The sequence below is a fragment of the Marmota flaviventris genome, chromosome 8 (genome assembly GCF_047511675.1).
Source record: "Marmota flaviventris isolate mMarFla1 chromosome 8, mMarFla1.hap1, whole genome shotgun sequence".
Classification (NCBI taxonomy): domain Eukaryota; kingdom Metazoa; phylum Chordata; class Mammalia; order Rodentia; family Sciuridae; genus Marmota; species Marmota flaviventris.
In genome coordinates, this window is record NC_092505.1 from 133,992,916 (window position 1) to 134,016,351 (window position 23,436).

Here is a 23,436-nt window from a genome sequence, read left to right on the forward strand (position 1 = left end):
GGTACAAAGTACCATCATTGAACCAGGATCTGTGTCCTTATTTATTATTACATAGCCCACATTCCCCCGCCACTCATTCAGAGTCCAGAGCCCAGGAGGCCCCTCACTGTTCTGTTAGATCTTGGAGCTCCCCAAGAACAAAGTATGACATTCCAGCTCACACAGAATGGCAGGGCTTCAGCTACCCAAGTGTGTGTGCAGCCACAGCACAGCATTCATGAAGCTGTCTGATTCCACCTCCACCTCTGATAGTGCATGGGTGCTTTTGGGATAGAGCAGGAGCCTGTAGGGGTAGGGCAGCAACATTTGAGGTTGGAGGGTCCTCCCCTGCTCACCTGCCCACCAGCTGCCAAGGACAGCCTGAGACACTCACCGAACGGGCACGTTCCGGGCCTTTAGGGCACGGTAATACTCCATGCCCTGCTTAAAGGGTACACGCCGGTCCTCCTGTCCCAGCATTAGTAACAGCGGGGTCTTTACCTGGGTGTGTGAGGAGCCAGGTGGGGGGCATTGGTGAACTGGCCCCTGGGTTCTGGGTGGATAGATGGCACACGGGACAAGGAAGAAAACTAGGTACCTGAGGGATATACTTGATGGGTGACTTGTCCAGCATCTCTGCCCACACACTGAGGTCTGGCAGGCAGTCATTGCTATAAAGGAAGCCAGCCTCCACCACACACCTGCAAGAAACCAATCTGATACAGCCCCAGGAATTCTGATTCCTACAGGGGCTCCACTGGAATGAAATACAGGGTGGAAGGGAGGAAGACAGAAACCTGTGTTACATACTCACCAGTCAGGGATGTCAGTGGAGCCCATCATGGAGGCTATATTGATCACAGGGTTCCGGGCCACGCAGGCACCATAGGTCTCAGGGTATTGACCAATCAAGTGGCACGACAAAAACCCACCATGGGAACCACCCATAAGGGCCACACGGCCTGCATCAAAGTGCTCCTCCTGGAGTACCTGCTCCACTGCAAACTACAAGGTGAGGCACAGCACACTGCAGCCAGCTGCCTGCCCAGTTGAATAGAGCCACACCCTGACAGCCCACCCTCCAGCCTGTCCAGAAGCCCCAGCCCTCTGCTACCTGGACATCCTTCACATCCTGGTAGCCCACATTGCCTGGGAGGGAAAGGATACTGTCCTGACCAAAGCCCGTGGAGCCACGATAGTTCACTGAAGGCAAGGGAGGGAGCAGATAGAGTTGTCAAACAACATTCTCATTTCCCTGGACAATATTTCACACATTTGTGAAGTAAGCCCTGGGACCAGAAGTACAACAGTCTGTCAAGGGGAAAGGGTCAAGAGGTTTGAGGCTGCTACCCAGTGACCACAGCATTCTTTCCATGGAAGTCCCAAAATCTACGTATCACCATAGAGGCTGGGCCAGAGCAGTTCCTGGTAATGGTTACTAGAGAAAGTAACCAGGCTACAGAAAAGCCAGGAGACTGGGGAGGCATCTTTGAGGCTTATACAAACCAGCCCCACCCCATTACTCCACCAAAGCCTTAGTAGAGTATAGGTCCCTCCTTGCTCACCTAATAGCACTGCAAAGCCCATCTTGCAAAGCATGGCTGGGAACAGCATCCAGGCAGTGACAAAGGATGAATGGGGTCCTCCTGTAAACAAGGAGTAGAAGATGAAAGGGCCAGCTAGGAGGGATGATAGGAGGGCAAGGGCTCTTATGCCAGATGCCTACCGTGGGGCATAACCACCATGGGCACCTGAGTCTTATCTGGAGTGTTGCTGGGCTGCAGAAGGATTGCTTCAAAGTCAAGGCCAGCTGCAGAGAGAAGGCAGCAGTCAGTAGGGCCAGTGCCACTTCCTAAGGCCTTCCCTATCCAAGCCATCTAAAACTATAGGTCTGAGGCGACCTGTGGCCAAGGTGGCCTACAGCATAGTATATAAACTTTTGAAGGTTTATGCTCCTTTTACCCTAATCAGTGAGCCCCACTCTGAGGCGATTGTGTTCTGTAGGAGGTATGATCACACAGGCCTTATATGAGGCCTGTTCTTTTTAGACCTTCGACAGGTCATTTGGCCTGGTGGTACCTAGTTCTGATACCCAGAGCAGAGGCTCAGATCCCTAGATATTTCTCCCCATGAACACAAAAAACACAGTAAACTTCTTAAAAGACATCTCAGGAAACTCTATAAGCCAGGAAGCAGAAAGGTACAGAGAAGATGCGATGTGTTGGAAGCCTGAAGAAAGTGTCCCTCTGCTCTTGGCCCAGCTCACCATACTGCACATTTTCTTGATCTGGGGGTGGCTGTAGCACCCGGATGCTCCAGTGGATGTCAGGAATGGGCTCAGCCTCCTCCAGGGCTACCCACAACACTGATTGCTCCTTCCCTGCAGGAGGCAGGAACCCAACTTTCTGCCAAGGGGAAGGAAAGTGTCACAGGTGGCTTGGCTACCTCCCTGCCCTTGTGCTTCTACCCAGGGTGGGAGGTGGGAAAATCTTATCAAGCTGGGCTTCACATATATCTCTAGAGGATACAGTATGGATTCTTGTGAGCTGGTGCATACCAAGGTATTCCTATTCACATTGAACCCCTCCTCATCCCCACCCTGCATACCTCCCTGGCTTCTAGGTTTTGATGTCTGTCTCCCTATAAAATCAGAGGACTAGGCATTTCCCCAGTTACCCTGTTTAGGACAGAGAAAGCCCCAGCCTGCAGTTCCTCCCGGTGAATGGCAAACCTTTGTGAACCATGCTGGACTGGGTCTGTGCTTCAGCCCTTCTACATGCTGATCAGCCATGGTCAGACTCTGGACCAGTTTCCTGGCCTGGGAAGCTCTGCCTACATTGAATCCCTGCCTGCCAGCCTGGACCCACCAACACTCACCAGGCTTGGAGGCAGGCTGGGTGTGGAGAACTGTACCACCATAAGGTCCCGGTCAATTGTAAGTAGCTTCCAGCTTCCACCTGACCCCCCTGGAGAAAAAAGATGTCACTAAGTGCATGGCAGGGACCACCTTTCCCATCTGCTCTCTGCAGAATCCCACTGGAGGTTCTAAGGAAAGGTGCCCCTTTCACCCTGAGAAGTATTTACCCAACTGCACATGACCCTGGGTGAGTCTCCTCCTCAGTCCCTTATTCATCTGGACACAGGCTGTGCCTAAGAAATGACAGACCCGGGGACACACCAGACCACCAAGGCCTTCAATGACTACAGTGTAAGGGAGCCCAGGAAGTTGGGTTGGGGACTGGGCTATGGGGTTCAAGCAAATGCTTAAGCAGGAACTATGTCATGAGATGTAGGTTTAGAATTAACACTTTCATAATTTTGTGGAGGAACAGGTAGAGTCAGGGCAGGTGTCTCAAAAGACATTTCAGGGACTGACACCGGGCCTGATTGTAGGGAAGATGGAAGTGCTAATACTAGATTTCTCCTGGGCCTGAAGGTGGCAGAGCTGCCTCTGCCTAGGACAGGGCACCCAAGGGCTAGGGAAGGGAAGGATGATTCTGGCAGATCTAGGCTAGAGAAAGTTCTGTGGGCTTTAGGAGCAGGGTAGGTAACATGTTGAGGCTAGGCCAGGACATAGTTGAGTACTGAAGGTCAGTGGAACAGGAAAGGGTTTTGCATGGATAGAATCTTCAGAGGACTACTGGAAAAGCCTGTAGAATAGTCAGTGGCTGAGAGTGCTGCTGCTACCACACATATACCTGTAGCTCCAGATGTCTAACCCTAATCCGGTTGGCTCACTCACCCTGCTCTTACCACTACACCAGAACCCCTGCTCACCAGCTGTTAAGGAGGTCACATTGCCCATCTGAGTGTCCACAGCAAATAGGTCCTGAGGCAGAGAGAAGACCACATGGGCACCACATCCAAGAGCCCTGAGGGCCCAGGTTCAAATCTCAGTTCCATCATAACTGAGTATCCCTGGGCAAGGTAAGAGATATTACTGGGTTCTTTTTTTGGTAATGGGGATTAAACCCAGGGACACTTAACCACTGAGCCACATCCCTAGCCATTTTTTTTATATTTTACTTAGAGACAGGGTCTTGCTGAGTTGCTCAGGACCTCACTAAGTTGCTGAGGCTGGCTTTGAACTCGTGATCCTTCTACCTCAGCCTCCCAAGCTGCTGGGATTATAGGAAAGCACCGCTGCACCTGGTCACTGGATCCTTTTGAGTTAGCACGAGACCAAATGATATTACACCCAAAAGGAGACTGGTATACTATAGACATCTTCATCCCATCCCTAGGGTAAGGGTTTGGTCTTATCTCCATTAGCTGCCTTTAAATGAATATCCTGGACCCACCCAGTGGCAGCCCCTTTCTCCCCCAGCTGGGAGAGAATGTACCTCTGCCTCAGGCAAAAAGGTCAAAAGTTCTGCTGTGGGGCTCCAGGGCAGTTGATCCCCTCAAGGAGAATCAAGTGCAAGACAGGACAGGCAGGACTTTTTCAAAGGGCAGGTGAGACACTAGGACTGGGCATTCCCCAAAGGCATGTACATGCTATGCCTCAGGGCCCAGATTCCTGGCAGTTGATCATAGGGTCTGTTACCTGTCGGCTGCGTTGAGCTGAATCGAAGATCACTCTCCGGCTGTCAGCTGACCAGCATCCTAGAGGCAGAAGGCTGCAGTAGATCCCAGAGAAGCTCTCTGAAAAGATGGGAAGGCTGGTGCTGGGTCCAGGAGCAGAGGTTATGGGGGGTCAAGACTATGAACCAGGCTGGGCTTTTAGGGAATCCACCTGGGGCCCCTGCAACTTATAACAAAATGGCAGTCTCACTCTGGTGATGAGAAGCTGCCTGCATGAGGGAGGAAGAGAAGACTCTGAGGACTCTTAAGAAGCAGATTGAGAACTACTGAGAAACAATGGGTTCTCAAAAGAAAAGCACTTGCTTTCCTAAGTTGCTCTGGGCCTCTGGTATCTTTAAGCAAGACAGCACCTGTTTGTCCACTGTAGCGCTGTGCACGGTGTATGCACAGGGGGCTCAAAAGTCTTACCCTTTAATATTATCACTCATTTAACTCTCAATATAATACTACAAGGAAAATAGGGACTACTACTCTCTCCACAAAGAAATGGAAGCTCAGTGTGGCTGGGTCACTACCCAAGGACACACTGCTAATCAGGGGCAGAGCTGGGATTCAAACTAGGACCCCATCACTACATCCCTGCAATCACAGAGAAGACTTTTTTCCTGGTACTAGGGATCCAACTCAGGATCTCATGCACACTACTACTAAAGTACAGCCTCAGCTGCAAGAGACAATCTCTTATTCATTGGACTCTTGGAATTTTCTGGGCAGCCTGGAAAAAAAAGACTTTCTCCCCTCATGTCATTGGGATGGCCCCGGATCTCAAGCAGAGCTGTAAACACCTGAAATTAAGACAGGAGCTTCCCAGCCAAGAACCACCCTCCCAGGGGACTATCTGACTTGAACTGGACAAAGGCTGCTGGGGTTTAGTGAAGAGCAGGGTAACATAGCACCCTTGGGTCCAGGGCCTTTCGAGTATGATACTTCAACCTAGCACTCTTTCTGAGACCCGCTCAAAGGAACAAAGGTTTTAGCCAGCTCTTAGAAAAACAAATATCTATGAAATTTAATGCAGACATTAAATTATCTAAAGCTCCAGCTAGCTCAGTCCACTGTGATCTAAGCTTTCATCCAGCTAACACTTTCATCCAGCCAGAACCGTTCCCCACAGTGATGGCCCCACTCCCCATGGAGGCTGGGCACAGGGCAGCCCAGCAGGGAGAAAGGGTCCTCTGAAGGAACCCAGGAAGGAAGAGCCAGGGATGGATGGAATAGATAGCAGGAACTCACAGAATTATAGGCCCCAATGTATCCCCACAGACAGCACCCCTCACCTCCCAGCTGCCGAGGTACAACATCCACCACCACTGAGATGACTTTGGTATACCAGTCATACTGCAAGAGAAGGTAAGAGTCAGAACTGCCCTGGGACAGGCAATACCCTCAGGGCATAGAGCTCTGCATCTATTCTCTTCAGTGACAGCTTTGGATAGCCTCGGGGGGAAAGGAAGGGGGACCTCAGATAGGCATATCTAAGTCAGAGGACTTTCATAGAGGCCCACAGCTCTATCTGGGTAGGGTCTGGGATTATGTAACTCCCCACTATATTCGAGTCCCTTGCAAAGCCTGGGCTACATGCAGATGAGAATCAAGGAAAGGAACATTCTTATAGATGGAGGATGCTGTCAAGGTGATGAGCCCTGACAGTGTATAAAGCCCTCCATTCCTTGAGAACAGGAAAACTTACACTACTGTTGCACCCAGGACAGAAGAATATCTACAAAGGGGTTCATGGGGAGATGATGCTGGCCCTTCAGCTCTCAGCCACCATTTCCTCTTCCTGCTAACCACCCAAACACCTCCAAACCTCCAGCTCACCAGGCACAGCTGGCTACACTGATGATGAGGGACCAGAGATGGGTACTGCAAGTAGACGATGCGACACTGGTCTGGGCTCAGCCGGGGAGAAGAAATAGCCAGGGAGTCATCTGAGAGGAGTTCTGGGCCACACAGAAATGTGAGCATCACACAGACTAGCAGGGCCAATGTGGGTTAGAAAAGCACAGGTGGGCACTAGCCACTTACCACACTTTCCCCCGATGAGGTCCACATAATACAGAGCTGACCTGGAATGGCCAGAGAGACACTCAGTTTCAAGGCTAGCTGGGCTGCAAGGCACTTGCCTGTCTCATTTCCTTACCTGCGATTGGTACAGAAACGGATGCCTAGCCGGAAGGGCTCATGCCACCAACCTACGAACACCACACCTGTGTCCCCAGGGGCCCAAAAAGCCTATAAACAAGACCACAGGGCAGTTGTAAGTAAGGGGCAGTTGTTCAAGCAGGGGTCCCAGACTCCAGGAGGGTGGACATATGCTGAGTGGCTACTGACCTGTCCAGGGGATATATTCTCAGGGACTCCCTCGAGCACAGAGATGTTACCACTCTCGATATCCAGCACACAGAGTACAGGGATGCTTTTAGAAACCATGTTCTCGCCCCAATCTTCATAAAACACAAACTGGTCCCCCTGAGAACACAGGATACTCAATGTCCAGTCTGTCTACAAATCCCTACTCTGCTTCCTAGAAGCCAGTGCCTCCCCAGTTCTGGCAGGTACAGTTTGAGAAGGGAGCACACTGAGTCCCAGGGCAGCCCTTCAGGGTCTTCATGTACTGGCCATTCCACAAGCACCTTGATGGCCTGGTCTGGCTTCTTCGGCGTGGCCATCTCATCATCTCTGGCATTCATGTCCAAGGCTTTAGTCTGAAAGAAGGACTCAGCCTTGGGGCGCTTCTTCTCTGCCACATACAACAAGTGTGTCTCCGAATGTGACCAGGACAGGCAGCCAAAGCAGTCTGGGTAGAGAGGGCCAATCAGGGGGAGTCCAGGGCTATGTATTTCCCTGCTGTCCACCCTGCTTGCTCACCAACCAGATGCCTCACCATCCTCATAAACAGACCCATGTTTCTCCAGTGCTGATAGGTTGAAGCTCTTGAGCTTCCGGTTCTTCTCCCAGACCTGTGGACATCTGGACATTAGGTTGTCTGCCCCTTATCTGTGGGGCTGAGCTCTCTGTCACCTACTCTGGTCCCATGCAGACTCACCTCCAGGAACTGCTTCTCCTCCCCAGGACCCATGCCTCCAGTCTTACGAAGCACAGCTTTCATGGTGCCTGAAGGAGACTCTCTGCTCAGTAGCCTAAGGACATGGGTAGCAGGTTAGGATTATGTCTCACCCCAAAATAGCCCAGATTCTTAAGGTTCTGGTCACATACTAGCCCCTGCAGCATCTCTTACTACCACAATGGCAGGTGGTCTTGCCTCTCTTCCCTAGGGCAGGAACTCAGGGATATTATGGGCTTGAGGCTGAGCCCAAGTATGGAGCAAGCCTTCAGTGCTTATCAGGTCATGTCACCAGAGACCAAGTGAGCTCCCAAGGGGCAGGAACCTAGTTCCTAGCTTCCCTCTGGGCCCTATCCACATCTAGGCATTCATAAAAGGCTAGTATGGCAGACGGTGGTGGCCTTATCCACAAACTTCCTCCCTCAAACTTACTCCCCCCGGGTTTCCACACTGTTGCCTGCAGGCCCTGCAAACACCACTGAGTCCCCATCATGGAACACCAGGTACTGGCGGCAGAATCGGATGTTCTCCATGCGTTCCAGATCCCTCTGGGTCCACTCTGCAATGGGAGGCATGAGGCTGCTCAACCTGTCTTGGCCAGTCTGGGCACTGCCCCTCACCCAGGAAGGCCCAGACCCACCTTCCCCAATCTGTCTCCAGACACCCAGGGTAAAGCCTGGACAACACTTGATCACAAACCAAGTCCAGGCCTCCAGAGCCTGAGCTAACAATTGCTTGGAGAAAACTTATTGTCCCTGGCCCCCTCCTGGATCCCCTAAAATCTTGAGGGCGGCCTGGCATGTGTATTGGATGGAGTGGTATGAATCTGTCTTACAAGGCCCACACCTTGCACTCAGATCTGTGCTCTACTCCAAATCCCTCAACCCACGTACTACAGGACACTAATGCCTGCACAGCCTCCCTGCATATACCTGTGAGCAGAAAATTGAACGGGATACCCTTTCAACCCAGGCTTCCTCCACACACTCCTGTGTATTGTTAAGCACCCTCCACTTTTCCCTCCTGTCCTCTCGTCGCTACCCAATTCCCCTGCGTCCACACACCAGTGTGCACTGTCCGGTAGCGGCCCCCATACTGCGTGGTGACCTCCGGGCCCAGGCAGGCGGCGCTCAGCGTGGGTTGCCGGCTAAGGCCCCGGTACAGCGCCGCCGCCTCCTCGGGCTCGCTCAGCAGCACCTGCGCAGGGGACACATCAGGGTCAGGCCCGGCCCGGGCTGCACGGACCACGGGGTTCGCGGGCCGAGCCCTCACCTGACGCTCCATAGCCTCCTCTCTGTAGCAGGGGAAAGGCGGGGCGTGCTAGAGCCCGGAAGTGAGCCTTTGAGGGGCGGAGCCTGGGGCAACACAGCCTGTTTCCGCTACAGTCCGATGGCCAATGGGAGGGGCGAGACCTTGGATGAACAGGCTAGAACCGTTGACAGATGGCGGGGCCTCGATGGCAAAAAGGCGGGACTTTTGAGGGAGGAGTCCTGGAGGACAGCGGACCGAAACCTCGCGGAAAGGACTAGACTGGGCGGGGAGTGGAGGTTGCGGGAGGCGAATGGGAGGCGAGGTCTGTGGGCCAAATCATGGGCCTCTTACCGAGAGGGGAGGAGGACTTGGGCTCTCTTGAGGAGACCCGTGGCGAGTAGAAGCGGAGTACAGAAGCCATCTTCAGCTAGGGGCGAGGTTTCTGAGGAAGGATGGGGTCTGAATCAGGATGAGGTTGCAAAGCGAAAAGCAGCGAGGTTAGATAGGAGTGAGCCTTGAACATTTAATGGAAGTGCGAAGCCTAACAGGAACACAGACCAAGAATCCTAAGGATCAGGGATGAGGCAGCGGGTGTGTAGATATATGGAAGTGCGAGGACCTGCCAAGAGCCTGTCCGCATAGGTCTCCCAGCTGCTCTGGGGCTGAGAGTGGAGTCCCTCCTCATCCACTGTGAGGCAAACATTCATTCGATGGTGCCGGGTCCTCCCCTGGAAAGACTCTCAGGCAGATGGGAGGGAAGGGCTCAGGTCCACGCGGAACATGGATCGGAGCTCTGGGATGTGGGGCAGAGGGTCAGGTGTTGCCTGGACTTATCAGTCACCAGACCTGTCCCAAGAGCTATCTGTCTCTACAGCCTTTCCCCGCCCTTCTCAGTGGTGCTTTGCTGGAGATTGTAAACGATCTGGGCTTTTGTCTTCTTTCTCAGGCCTCATCTCAAGCCTTTGGGTGCAGAGGCCCTGGTGAGGTCAGGTTCCCCCCCAGGGCCAGAGAGGTTCCTGTGAAAAGAAGAACCTAGGTAGCAGGCTCCTTCTGCACTTGGCACAGGTCTGGGTTGACTAAGGTGGCAGGAGAGCAGCAATTAAACCAGCAGGGATGTCCCCTCCTTACTCCAAGTCTGGCTGGTCTTTCATATCTCAGGGACCTTGCTCCCAGAACCTCACCTTGCCTTTGAGATACCACTTGAGGCAAAGCTAATATTCTTTTTATTGATCTGTGTTTTCAAAATCTAATGATTCTGGGTTACTCCCAACCATTTGGGGGAAATACTAAGATCTGGCAGCCATCAAGAAGAATTCTGGGGTTGCGAGGCATGGTGGCAAACACCTGTAATCCCAGCAGCAGGAGGATCACCAGTTCAAAGTCAGCCTCAGCAACTTAGATCCTAAGCAACTCAGTGAGGCCCTGTCTCTGAATAAGATACAAAAGGGCTGGGGATGTGGCTCAAGTGGTAGTGCTCTTGCCTGGCATGTGTGTGGCCCGGGTTCGATTCTCAGCACCACATACAAACAAAGATGTTGTGTCCGCCGAAAAATTTTTTTAAAAAATAAATATTAAAATAAATAAATAAGATACAAAAGAGGTCTGGGGATGTGGCTCAGTGGTTAACTGCCTCTGGGTTCAATTCCCAGTACCAAAAAAAAAAAAGTAGGCAAAGCAAGGCAAGCAGTGTAAGGCTTGTTGGCAGCACAAGGGGGCAGCACCTGCTCGCCTACCTCCAAGAAGCTGTGTGCTTATCCTGGGAACCAAAGACTCTCAACAGACAGTGCAGTGAACTGCTGGCTTTACACAAGTTAGGAATCTATCTCTGGGTGCTTTTATGGAGGGCCCATTGTCTTGGAATGGCTTAGTGTGGACTCAGTCTGGGTCATACCATAGCTTGCTTGCTTTTTTTCTCCCCAGGATGAAATCCAGGGCCTCAGGCAAGCTAGGCAAGCGCACTACCACTGAGCAACACTATGCCCCATGCCAGCACTTCTGAAATTTTGCTCTTTTACTCTTTTTCCTTTAATCGTGGATACAAATATCAAAAATTTTGGTATTTACCCCTTTAGCTATGGCTTCAGATTTTAGAAACCATCCCAGAGACAGTCTGCACGTTGTTTATACCAAGTCCTTTTATTCTGATACCACAGAATTACCTTGTCACAATACAGGGGAAGGGACACTGAAGTACCACGAGTTCTCACAGAGCACAGGAGGACGGCACACAATTCACAAGGTCATGTGGAGGACTCGGGTCATTGCACTTACAACTGTAAACTTGATTGTTTGACTTTGTACAGCACCCTTCCCCCCTCAAATAAAGAGGAGAAGGAAAAAAGGAAAGAAAGGGAGAGAGGGGGGAAGGAAAAGCAAAAACAAGACATGGAAGCTAGAGGAAAAGGTGTTGAGTGGCCACCACTCTCCAGTGTACTGCACTTGGAGAGAAGGAGTTGATTTGACCCCAGAGGCTGAATGAGGCAGAGACAGACAGACAGACAGACAGACACACACACACACACACACATGGACACGCACGTTCACATGCACACAACATCTCACAATTTCTATGGCTCTCCAGTGCCACTCAGTGCATATGGCAGCAGGGGCTGGCACCTGGGGTGACAGAGATGGAATCTCCAAGGCCTGTCCCTCTGACCCTGTTGGAGTCCATGATGATAAGTATTTACAGCATGGGTTGGGTAAGAGAGCAGGGGGAGGGGCCAATAGGGCAGGACTACCTGGTCAAGGCAAAGACCAGCCTGGGAAATTCCCCTCAGGCTCTAGAGGACAGGCCAGAATTGCTGCCACTACTGTTCTTTCATTGTGGGCCTTAAGACTGCATGCCATGCCCAGGACTAACAGGATGGTGGTAGGGAGGATGCTATCACTATGAAGTGAGTGCATTAAAACCTCAAGTAGGCAGAGGAGAGAGTGCCCTTGCTCATGACACTGGGGGAGGGGGGAATGGATATGGCCTGGACTGCATCCCAGTCACTTCTTCCCTATTTGGAGATATGCCTATTGCTCTCTATTTCCCAAGCCACCAAATGTTGGTCCCTCAGCCACTGGCTGTATTGCTTCTAGAGTCACAGCTGCATCCCACACAAGGCTATGACACCCTTGACCCATAGGCCTGCCATAGCCATCTTCACAAAGGGGCAATGATATGTCCTATGGCTTCTATGCAGGATAGGGAGTGGCAGAAGTCAGAAATTTCAAACTCAGAGGATTTGGTCACAAAGGAAATTTACTGAAAAGCCAACACTTTAAAGCCTCAGATTAGGCCTGATGGAGGCTGACTGGTTGACATCTCCCTGCCTACACTCTAGTCCCATTAGTGGAAAGAGTTATTGCCTTGGTATCACATCCCACACAGACCTGGTCCTGGGTGGCAAGAGGACCTAGATGATGGCCTCCCTCAGCCCTTGCTCAGATGGCCCAGGTCTGATCTCTGGGATGAGGTAGCTGACCCATGGCATGAGAGAGGTCAAATCCCAGGAGGCCAGGGTCTTAGATCCAACATGGAGATTGGGAGCTTCCTATCCCAGAGTGGACTGATAGTATCCCTCTCTGAAGGGGTATGTAGGTCTTATAGACAAGCATGAGAGATGTGGACCCCTGAGAAATGTGTGGTACAAAACAGAATGCTCTGAAGGAAGGTCAGACCCCAAGGGGTCAGGTAGTAACTGCCTGTCCCATTCCTGGCTCAGCAGTGGAGAAGCTGATGACAGTGGGATACTAGGGCTTTAGAGAAGAGGAAAGAGGCAGGGAAAGGTCCTGGGGACAGAAGCAGAGAGGGCCGCACAAGATTTTCCATAAGTTTTGCTATTGAGAAGTTTCTCAAGAAGCTCAGCTTAATGCCACTGTTGATGTGAAAAGTTCACTTGCTCTGGATGACATTGCCAGCCAAAGGCCATTAAAATGCCAAAAACCCAGCTCTTCCTGAGCACTTTTTAATCCCCTGGCTCCAGTCCAGATCTCCAGGCTCACAGCCCTTTGAACCTCCCAGCCACAAGGAGAGGTATGAAGCAGGTTCAGTCAGGATCTGGGGTCTCAGGATCTGCTCTTGGCCTCTGCTTCTCTGGCCAAGAATGCAGTCCACCTCTGACCTTGAGAAATGCCCTGCTGGGCAGGGGCAGCCAGATGCCTCTGGTTCAGAGCTGGGAGTAGGAGAAGAAAATGGAATATAGACAGAAATCCTACATAAAACCTCAGAACTTTTATACACATGCATCCTGTGCAGGTTCCTACTCCAGGGTTTCCTTTTTACCTATCTTGGAGACAGAGAAAACTAGGGTGTGTGGGGCCTTGTACTGTCTGCCCTCCAATCTGGCATGCTTAGGCAGCAATTCTGGCAGATCCTCACTGGCTTGTACAGAAGTAAGCTGGAAGTGCTCCTGAAGGAGAGGTTCTAGAGGCAAAAAGAACTCCAAGCAAGAGGGTTGAGCATTTAAAATGGATGAATCGTGCAAAGAGGCTGCGAGCTGTGCATGCTCCACTGCAGGACAGGCTGTGACTCACCTGGCAGCAGTGAGTTCTGCCATGGGTCAAACATGCCACAGACTGAGAATTTCATACACACACACACACACACACACACACTCACAGAGTGGGAGTAGGGACTGGGTGGGGTGATGATATGAGCATATCTATCTGGTTTCTCAATTGCATGTTTGCAATTAACTCCTTATACATAACATGGAATTTATTAAATATTAACAGTTGTCTTTGAGGGTTTATATTTCATTGCATAGAACGTTAGAGATGAGATTTGTGGCTGTGCCCAGGATGAAGGGAGGCCTTCAAGGGAAGGGCCTTGGTAAGGATGCCGCCTAATCCACCAGGTGGACAGACGGTGCCACACTCCCTTGCACATAGCTCTGGGCCTTTCCCTCGGTTGGCAGAAGCCCTGGCACCTCTGCTCTGAGCACACCCACTGGTGATGGCTTACGAAGGACTGAAATTGCACAGTAAACAGAGGCGGGCTGAGGGGCCTCCTTAGACCTCGCCCTGGGGTTGTGCTCTTGGTGGCCTGCTGCCCACTATTGCTTCTAAGTCAGCATTCTCCCTGTGCTGAGCTGGGGCAGAGCAGAGAGGAAACCAAACCATCAGTCACAAGGTGGTGATGGGAGAGGCAGGGAGTGAGCAAAGGAAAGAGAAAGGGAAGGAAAGAAAAAAAAATGTTTATGAGGTATACACGGAAATCAAATTGGAATGATTAAGGCTGTTCTTGAAATCAAAAGAAATCCCCAGGTGTACTGATGAGGAGCCGGCTGGTTGACACAATGGCGGTGCCACTGGGATGCTCATGATGGCTGGGGGGATGGCTTTAAGATGATGGCAGGTATGCTAGCACACTGCCATCCATGGGCTGGGAGAAGCCTCAGCCAGCGCCCACGCTGCTTTTCGGTCTATGGCCTCTTATTTCAGCGATGAGACAGTGTTAGGTCCTAAAGTGTGTAAAGTTCTCCCAACCCCATGCTGGCCACATGGAGGTCTGCTTTGATGTCACCCAAAGGTCAGGGTGAAGGGGGAGGCCCCTGTGGACTCAGAGGGATCTGGACCAGCTGGAATGTGAAGGAAATGGAGCCCAGGGCCCCCAGCCCTCAGTCAAAGCCCCTCTCCAAGGCTGTGGAAAAACTTCTGGCATCTCAGAGGGAGGGCAGTATGCTCCCAAACTCTGTGTATAACGCATTGGAAGCCTGGCCAGTCGGGCCTCAGAGAAGCAGCTGTGGGAAGAACAGCGGACAACTGTTGTGGCAGGGTTCTGGAGAGGGCTCCTCCCTCCCCAACGACGGCTGGGCCTGAGGAAGGCAAGGTCTCTGGAAAGACAATCAAAGGTCCCGGGGCCAGTCGTCTCACTTGTTCAGCAGATCCTTCACCCAGGTGAAGAAACATCCCGTCCTCAACTGAGGCCTGCCTGCCATGGCCCACTGGGTATCAGTCTTTGGGCCAAGGATTTGCCAGATGTAGATGCTTGGAAAAGAAAAGGAGGAAAGGAAGGAAAAAAGAAAAGAAAGGGTTTGTCAAGAACCATGAGCAGCTACTTGCATAGTCATGTTACTCTCAGATATGCCAACAACCTGTCTTCTCCTCACCCATGGGATCCCATGCTTTTGTGGGAGGTGGGTACTTGGATAGGTTAGAGGTCATAGAGAGAAAAACAGGAATAAAGAAGAATCATGTCTACCAAGTAGGGACATATTCTTTTTTTTCTTTTTTCCCCCTTTGGGGTGGGGGTCTCAGTGTGGTACCCATACTGGCCCCAAACTCCTAGATTCAAGTAATCTTCCTTTTTTAAAATATATATTTATTTTTTAGTTGTAGTTGCACACAATATCTTTATTTATTTATTTATTTTTATGTGGTGCTGAGGATCAAACCCAGGGCCTCGCACATGCTAGGTGAGCATTTTGCGGCTGAGCTACAGCCCCAGCCCCTCAAGTAATCTTCCTGTCTTAGCTTCCTGAGTGGCTGAGTATGTGCCACTGCTCTTGGTTTGACATCTCTTTCAGTATCATAAAAGTTCTTTGTAATTGTGCTTGAGAGTGAAGGAGATGGGATTTTTGTTTCAAATGACAAGCCTTTCCCAGCTCATCTCTGAAATTAACCTAGAAGATATCAGGGGCCAGGCACAGTGGCACATGCCAATAATCCCAGCTAGTCAGGAGGCTGAGGCGGGAAGATTGCAAGTTTGAGACTTGCCTTAGCAAATCAGTGAGACCTTGTCTCAAAATAAAAAATAAAAAGGGCTGGGGATGTATTTCAGTGATAAAGTACCACTGGGTTCAATCCCCAGTATTTCTAAAAATAAATAAAATAAACATCAGGAGATGTACACACAGTAACTTCTCAATCACTTGGCCCAATCATTAGCCGAATGCTGGAACTTAAAAAAAAAGATTCCTTTAACTACAAAGGCAGTGGTCTCAATGGCTGGCCCACTCACACTGTGTGGCAGAATGCAGAACAAAGCCACATCTGTGCTACCTTTCCCTTCAAATATAATAGTGCCCTGATCCCAACTTAAGGTGGGTATTTTCATGAACCTTGGGCTGCCCTTTCTTTCCCTCCCCTCAGCACCACTTCTGATCTCAGGTCTGTTCCACAGCAACTCCAAGAAACATCCACCTGAGCCATAAAGCAGCAGGAAGCCCACTGTCGTGGGGGTGAAGTCAGGAAGGACGCTGGGGCTTCACTGTGGCTACTGTAATTAGAATAAATTCCAAGCACTTTACTTTGACTTTAAAAGTCCACCTCAACTCACTCTCACCCCCTTAGACTTTGCCCTTGACCACCTTTCTCCAAGCACAACTGGTTTTTTGCCTGTCTCTGAAGCCTGTCAGTGTACCAGAATCTCTGTTGGCACTGTTTCCTCACCTGGGAACATCTAGTGGCTTTTTCTCCAGCTCCAAGCCTTACCTCACATACCTTCAGCTCTTACAACTTTCTCTAGAGTAGACCCCACTGCTCCCATAACTCTGCTTCACAACACTTTAGATATCACCTTTTAAATTTTAGTTTTAAACTTATTTATTCTGTCTTCCTTAATAGATCTGCCAGCAGCCAGGTATGGTGGTGCACACCTGTAATCCCAGCAACTTGGGAGCCTGAAGCAGTAGCATCACAAGTTCTGGCTAGCCTTGGCAATTTAGCAAGACAGTAAGTAACTCAGCAAGACCCTGTCTCAAAATAACAAAAAGGACTGGACTGGGGATGTGCCTCAGTGGTAAAGAGCTCCTGGGTTCAATTCCCAGTAGCAAAGAAAAAAAAAAAGATTGTCAGCTTCAGAGGGTAGGGACTTGATTTTGTTTACTGCTATATCCTCAATGCCTAAAACAGGGCCTAGCACATTCTTGGGGCTTGACAAATATCTGTTGAATAAATAGATGGAAGAATGATCCTTTCTAGGGCCCCCTACTGCTCCTCTACAGACAGGTAGCCTTTGGGCCCTAAACCCAGTTCTTTCCCTCTTGCAAGCAGGCCTGGCCTGGGCAAGGGCACTTTCTGGCCCATGGGCTTCAAGTGACCTGCTTGCTGACTGCCAGGCCCTGCTGTGCATATGCCTCCTTATTCTTAACTCTAGAGTAGCACAGGAGGAGTGAAGAAAGGCCTCAGGTTTAAGAGATGTTGGGAGGTGGTACCTGTCTATGCACAGAGCAGGACAAACAGCCAGGCTACTCTCCCCTCATCCTGGATGATGCATGTCTTCCTCCCTCTGTTGAGGTAGGGCTGTGGCCAGGGCCAGGACAGGCTTCAGGAGGAACATTGGGAGGGCAGAATGGCCTGCCTTGGCCACTGCAGTCCAGACAGAGCCAGGGCTTCCATCCTAATGCCCTTCTACTCTCTCCCTGGGCTATCCTAGTCTTGGACTAAGACTGTCTGAGTTAATCCCCTGTTTCCTGTATGTCCCTTTCCTCTCTACTTATTCTACTTTTTTATCTATGGACTCTAGGCTAAGCCTGTGATGCCAACATTGTCCTGACTTCATCCCCAGAGCTGCTAAGCTCTACAGGGTTTGGGAACTCTGGCTTCTCCTAATGGAAAAGTTACCAGCATCAGGCATCAGGGAAGAGATATGTCCCCTACAGGAACCACACTGCCCTGTCCTCCAGGATGACTTTGGACTCAGTGCCCAGCATACTGTGTTGTAGGGCCCCGCCCCTTCCCAGTATTACCTGACTAATCTGCCACCATCTCAGCCAGCACTCTGGCTTCTCTCCCCTTTGATGAAGGCCTTGGACCTTCATCCCTTCATCTGGTCATCCCACCTTGGTCCTGACACTCACTGTTATACGCAGAGTTCAGAGCTGCGCCCAGGCCTTTGACTCCAGAGATTTTTCCACAGCAATGTTATCATCTTGCTTCATGTCTTCAAGAGCCTGTGGAGAATTTACAGAGGAGGGTTGGGAGGAGCTCTATCAGCAGGCCCTACCTACAATGCAATGCCAGCTCATAGCTGGGACAGCACTGTAGATAGGTAAGGGATGTCAAAAAAGATAAGGGGTCATTAGCCTTAGCTTCCCTTTGTTGAGAACTCTACCAAGTTGGCCTTACATTGGGGGCTTTGTAAACAGTGTCCCACCTCTTTCTCCTCTCACACTCCCACGAAAGCACATTGTATCTCTGGCCACACTACCTACTGAAGACTAGGTTCTTGGGACACCATGGAACTTACATCCCCTCCTCCCTTTCCCGGGAGAGGCCAGGTATACTCACCCTGCTGGGCATGGTCACCAGAATGAGGAAAATTTTTTGCCAAAAGCAGAGACAGCTGTTGACACGGAAAGAAGAGAAATATCAGGAATTGGGCCAGACCCCTCCTAGTTGGGGTCATTTGGCACAATGAAGCCAAGCTTAGCGGGGTGGGGGAAGGGTGGTGGGCAGGACTAGCCCAGAGAACCGCTAGGCAGCAGTAGGTGAGCGCTGTGCCTAGATGACTGAACCTGGAACATCTCACAGACCTCGACTCCTCAAGAGCAAGGCCCTGGAGTGGCTACACACCAAGGCCCTGTCCACAGGCAGTGCATACCTTCTGTAAGCTTGCCAGCTTGCTCTGCTGCTCCACCAGGAAGGATCTTGGAGAGAACACTCTCTCCATCTGTACTTGGCTGACCAGCAGAAGCCCCTGGTGTCCCTCCAGGCCTGGCTCCAGTCTTCATGCCTAAAGGGAAAGGAACCACCATCATAAGTCATACCTTGGCCTGGCTGTTCAGGGTTTGAGTGGAAAAGTAGCCATAAGGAAACCTGAACACAGGAGGCCTGTGAGGTGGAAGTATGAGGAAAGGGCTAAAGCAATATAAAGATAAGAATAGGAAAAGAAAGGGTGGGAGGAATCAGAAAAAAAAAAAAAAAGACTGAGGAAGGTAAAGAAGAGGGAAAAGAGGAAAAGGCAGAGGAGAGGAAGGAAGGGAAAGGAGAAAGTAAGAAGCCATGGTTTGGTCCTGTGTTCACCAGTGCCTTCTAGGTTCTTTGCCCAAGGCAGCAAGGGCCTTAAGGCCCCAGTGTGGAGGACCTCATTGGCTCCAACCCAGGTTCATTTTCTGCTGGGAGGTCTGCAACACACTGGGCAACTTCTTGTGGATTAATGAGGCCATGCAGTGAGGGAAGCTTAAGGTGCAGGTGAGTATAGGGAGAAAACAGTGCTTGGTGTAGCCTCACCTGTAGGTCCAGGTCCCGGTGTTGGCTGGGCCTGAGGAGCCCTCCCTGGTTGGGGTGCTTTGGCTGTCACTTTAGAGCCATTTGTCTGTTCTGCCCGTGGCTGCAACACAGAACTTAAAGCTGAGCTCCTGCCCATCGACACTGCCCACACCCAGTCTGGAATCAAGGAGATGTTAAAGCTTCAGCTGTTGCATCTACCTTGGGTGGGACCCATGCACAGGACCCTACTTACCAGTCCTCCTGGTTGGGGGGCTGGGGCTGTCATGGAGCTTGGCTGAGGCTTCCCTGTTGGCTGGCTAGAAGCAGAGGCTGGGCCCCGGGTGATTGGCTGGCTCTGCTGCTGCAGCCGAGTCTGTGATGGGGCCTGCTGGGGAGGCTGCTGTCCAAGACCTTGCTGCTGCTGTGTCTGTGGCTGGCGTGATGCTGCCCCAGAGGGTGTCTGTCTGGATGCTGGTGGCTGTGACTGCTGTGGCCCTGGAGCTACCTGCCGACCTTGTGGTTGTGCCTGGGATTCTGGCTTTGGCTGCTGTGCAGCAGGCCCAGAGTGGGCCTGCCGGGAGCCCTTCTTGCTGTCAGAGGCATGATGGTATGCTGATGGAGCACGGGATGGCTGTGAGTATTCAGCAGAGCCAGGATATCCAGGCTGACCCTTCTTCGGCATGGCTGGGGCAGGGCTGGGCTGAGGGTGGGGCCGGGCCTCATGACGACCCATGTCCCGAACATGTGGTTTGGCAGCACGCCGTCCCTGTTCCTCACCAGCATGACGGCCTGAGTGCCTCCCATGCTCGCTGTGGTGCCGGTGTTCCTTGGCTGAGGCATGGCGACCTGGGCCACCCTCATCATGAGGCCACAGGCCCTCCTCGGGGGGTTCATCGTAGTCGTGGTAGCTGTGCCTGGCAGAGCTTCGCTTCTGGGTGGAGGAGACTGCATGGCCCCCATGGTGCCTGAACCGGTCGGAGCGGGCATCCCGGGGCTTATCAAACCAGTCCGTCTCCTCCTGGCCCAGGTGATACGCTTCAGAGACCAAAAACAGAACACCATCAACCCCCAAGATGTCTGCAGGGGAGGCCTAGCGGAAGCCATGCAAAGACACCAGAGTGGGCACCACAGCCACAAGCGATCACTAGGTCCCCAGCCCACCCTCCCACAACCAGGAAGTAAGGTGCAGGTGGAACAGGCAAGGTCAGCCTGCAGCAGGGCCCACTGGATAAGATGCCAGACCTGATGGGACATCTTGGGTCCCAGGGCCTCACAGGCAGGCAGGCCCCCCAGGTGCTGAGCAACTGCTGAAATCACCCCCAGCTGCCATTACCTTCACTGTCAGAAACCACGCAGTGGGAATCATCCAGGATGTAGCCCTCCTCACGCTTATATGCATGGGCCCGTGGTCCATCCTTGACATGTTCCTGGACATCAGGCATGGAGTGGCTGGAGCAGAACTGTGGGCAGGTATCCCCAGGAGGGAGGGTGCCCCCAGCAGGGCGGGGCCGCCCTAAGGGACTGACGGGACTCTCCTCTTCAGAGGTCTGGCTCCTCATGGGGGGCCGTGCCCGGCTGTGGGCCATGCTCAGGGATGAAGGCTTGGGGCCCGCTTTTTGAAGTCGCTCCACAGCCTCCCGTTCCCGTTCATACCCCTTGCTTCGGCCACTGAAATCATGGCTGGAAAGCTTCTCCCCACTGTATGCAGATGCCACCCTGGACCGGCTGCTCCCACCATACATGCGGTCATCCTCCTCTGCTGTATCCCGACTGGACACCCCATAGTACCTCTGCTGCTCATACACATTCTTCTTGAGCCCATAGGTGATTTCATCCTGGAACTTCCTGCCCCGAGAGGCCAGGCTGCTGCTAACAGCAGATGGTGGATAGGAGGCCAGGTCAGACTCCACATCCTTGGCCTCTTCAATAGGTGAGAACTTAGAGATCTTTTGCTCCATGCCCTGCTTCCGGTGTTTGCTGCGCTTTGAGGGGATGGCAGCTGGGGCCAGGCTCTTGGAGGGATGCTTGGGTCCCACAGGCCCTGGACCATACTTCTCTGCTCGAGCTCCATGTCTATAGTCGCTGTCGCTGTAGTAGTGGGTACTGGCTGGTCGTCCATTGTTCTCCATGCTCCGGTGATGACCAACCTTCCCACGGGTGTCATACGAGTCCTCCTCAGATTCCTCTTCCCCTCTGGCATAGCAGCAGGGCAGTGTAGGCCCCTCAAGGACACCTGGTTCTCCAGGCTCCTTCCCAGGTCTCCCACTGCTGCCTGGCCCCAAGGGCTCCAGTCGCTGGCTATCAGGGACAGTAGGGGTGCTGTCCTTGGTCAGCTCACTGATATCATCAATCATCACATAGTTCCGAGGAACATTCTGCTCCAGACTGGTATAGTGTGAGTCAGGGGGGTAGGTGGGGGCTGGGCTCTGGCTCACACTGCTACGGTCACTGGTCCGGGACAGCTCAGTGACCTTGCCTTGCTCATAGCTGCTGTTCACAGTTGAGCCACTGTAGCTGGTTTCAGAGGGGGCTGAAGACATGGCCACAACAGGGCTGGTGATCACCTCATAGTTAGTGGGTACCTTTTGCTCCAAGTCAGCTAGTGATGTCTGGCGAGGCTTCTGGAGTGGGGCCCGACTATCAGTAGGGACTGGAAAAGGGGTGCTCTGTGTGGTTGGCATGGGTATTTGGGCTGCATAGTGGCTTGTGGGACGGAAAGCCTGCTGATTTGGCAGGCCAGGCTCCGCTGGGTAACTGGTGCTAGGAGGAAAGGTAGGTGCTGGGTATGTGCTAGGGACAGGGTAGATGGGTGTCTGGTGGGCTGGGAATCCATTCTGAGTTGGCCCACTACTTCCTGGAGTATACTGAGGGGCCGGAGGTGGGAACCGGGGCTGCTGGAAGGCAGCGGGGCCAGAGGGGGTGGGTGGCACAGCAGCAGTGGCAGGGAAGTCCACATACTGGCCAGCGGGAATGGTGGAGCTTGGAAGCCGTAGCTGGTTGAGCTCACTGTCTGAAAGGTAATCACGATGCTCACCAAGGCCACGTAAGGGTGGGTAGTCACGGCCACCCCGGTCTTTGGCCAATGACTCTTTGCGCTGTGTGATGCCCAGCTCTAGGTACTTGAGCTTGGCATCAATCTCCTTCTCCTCCTCGTCCAGCTCCGCCTGCTTCTTGCGCAGCTTGGTGGACTCATGTTCCACCAGCCGCAGGTCCCGGTCCAGTTCCCGGAGCAGGCTGGCCTTGGTAGCAGGGATGGTGGTGGGCCCCGTCAGCCCTCGCTGCAGCAGGCTGGCTGCATACAGCTGTGGGGGGGCCTGGCCAGCCAGGGGAAGGTGAGCCTCCTCTGGAGGGGGGCTGGGCAGTGTCCGCTTCACCTTGCGGACCAGGCCGTTGGGTGGCAGCGCCGACACCTGAGACAGAGGGAAGGGTGGGCAGCACTGAGACCCAAAGTGTGGGTGACTTGGTGGGGTATGGGGTAGAAAAACTTTGGCTTGGGCTGTTGATGCCTTGAGGCCTACCCTGCCCACCCCACTGGTCTTAGTTTCTTTGCCATGGAGGGAAAGCCTGTGATCATTTTACAGTCCTTCTTCCTAGAGCTCTGGGCAGCAGGTGGGCAGGGAGAGGAAGATTGCCTTCTGTGCTGGTTTTCACACACAGTGGCTTTGAGGCACTTGCACATCCCTGGTAGATTTGCCTTCCACTGAGGTGGCTCTGGGTTTGGGACCTAGCAGCTGTAAGGGGCTGAGGGCAGTAGAGGACATAGACAGGAAGAGTGCAACAGAGTGAATCCTAGGCATTATGGGAAGGGGCATATGCTGATTGCATTTAAGTTGTTGCAGGCTCTGTCTTTTGCTGCTTCCTGCCTCACTCTTCTCTAAAGTGGCATGCTACTCAGGTGCCTGCCCATCCTCCTCCTCTAGTTGTTCTTTACAACCCTCTGCCAAATCCTCTGGGTTGTGCTCTTGGCCTCCATATCCCTCTGTCAGCCTGCTGCTCTCTTGGGCCACCAGAGAAGTTCTGGGTTCTCTCCAGCACTTTCTCTAGCAGAGTGGTTTTCTGCTCAAGGTCCCTTGGCAGTGTTCTCTGCACTGCCTGAAGACCCTTTACCTTTAGCTTTTGCCTTCCTGGGAGCCGTAGCTGGTTGAGCTCACTGTCTGGAAAGGTAATCACAATGCTCACCAAGGCCACGTAAGGGTGGGAGCACTTGCACATCTCTGGTGGATTTTGGGATTCATGGACCACCCAAATCCCCAAAATATATTGGGGATTGTATCAGGAGTCTTACTTTTTTCTTTTGGAGGTGCAGAGAATACACTCAGGGCCTGGTACATGCTAGGCAAGTGTTCTACCACTGAGCTGCATCTCCAGTCCATGATTCTGACTTTTTACCTTGCCAAGTGACTACAAAAAAG

At 52.2% G+C, this 23,436-nt stretch overlaps 2 protein-coding genes across 3 annotated transcripts in view; both read right to left on the bottom strand.

The window, feature by feature from the left end:
- Positions 1 to 28: 28 nt before the first annotated feature.
- Positions 29 to 8,970, bottom strand: Apeh (acylaminoacyl-peptide hydrolase). Of its 2 annotated transcripts, XM_027933713.2 has the most exons (22): positions 8,903 to 8,970; positions 8,695 to 8,827; positions 8,063 to 8,189; positions 7,613 to 7,706; positions 7,451 to 7,526; positions 7,200 to 7,363; positions 6,898 to 7,035; positions 6,707 to 6,798; positions 6,592 to 6,632; positions 6,385 to 6,506; positions 5,841 to 5,901; positions 4,526 to 4,623; positions 3,757 to 3,808; positions 2,857 to 2,945; positions 2,246 to 2,384; positions 1,706 to 1,789; positions 1,545 to 1,625; positions 1,094 to 1,182; positions 794 to 984; positions 578 to 680; positions 374 to 480; positions 29 to 283 (listed from the first exon to the last, which is right to left on the bottom strand). In XM_027933713.2, exons 1-22 carry the CDS (start codon positions 8,912 to 8,914, stop codon positions 178 to 180), a joined length of 2,199 nt encoding a protein of 732 aa, XP_027789514.1. In that variant the 5' UTR covers positions 8,915 to 8,970; the 3' UTR covers positions 29 to 177. The 2 variants fall into 2 exon arrangements, with proteins under 2 accessions (XP_027789514.1, XP_071471814.1); XM_071615713.1 differs by lacking the exons at positions 8,063 to 8,189; positions 8,903 to 8,970 and having other exon boundaries at positions 8,695 to 8,713.
- A 9,147-nt stretch (positions 8,971 to 18,117) lies between these two features.
- Positions 18,118 to 23,436, bottom strand: part of Bsn (bassoon presynaptic cytomatrix protein) — a 96,714-nt gene continuing 91,395 nt past the window's right edge. Inside the window, exons 8-12 of the mRNA XM_027933969.2 lie at positions 20,358 to 22,434; positions 19,278 to 20,059; positions 19,046 to 19,145; positions 18,417 to 18,548; positions 18,118 to 18,158 (exon numbers count right to left, since the gene is read on the bottom strand). Coding sequence (XP_027789770.2) covers positions 18,118 to 18,158; positions 18,417 to 18,548; positions 19,046 to 19,145; positions 19,278 to 20,059; positions 20,358 to 22,434 — 3,132 coding nt within the window. The remainder of the gene's footprint in view (positions 18,159 to 18,416; positions 18,549 to 19,045; positions 19,146 to 19,277; positions 20,060 to 20,357; positions 22,435 to 23,436) is intronic.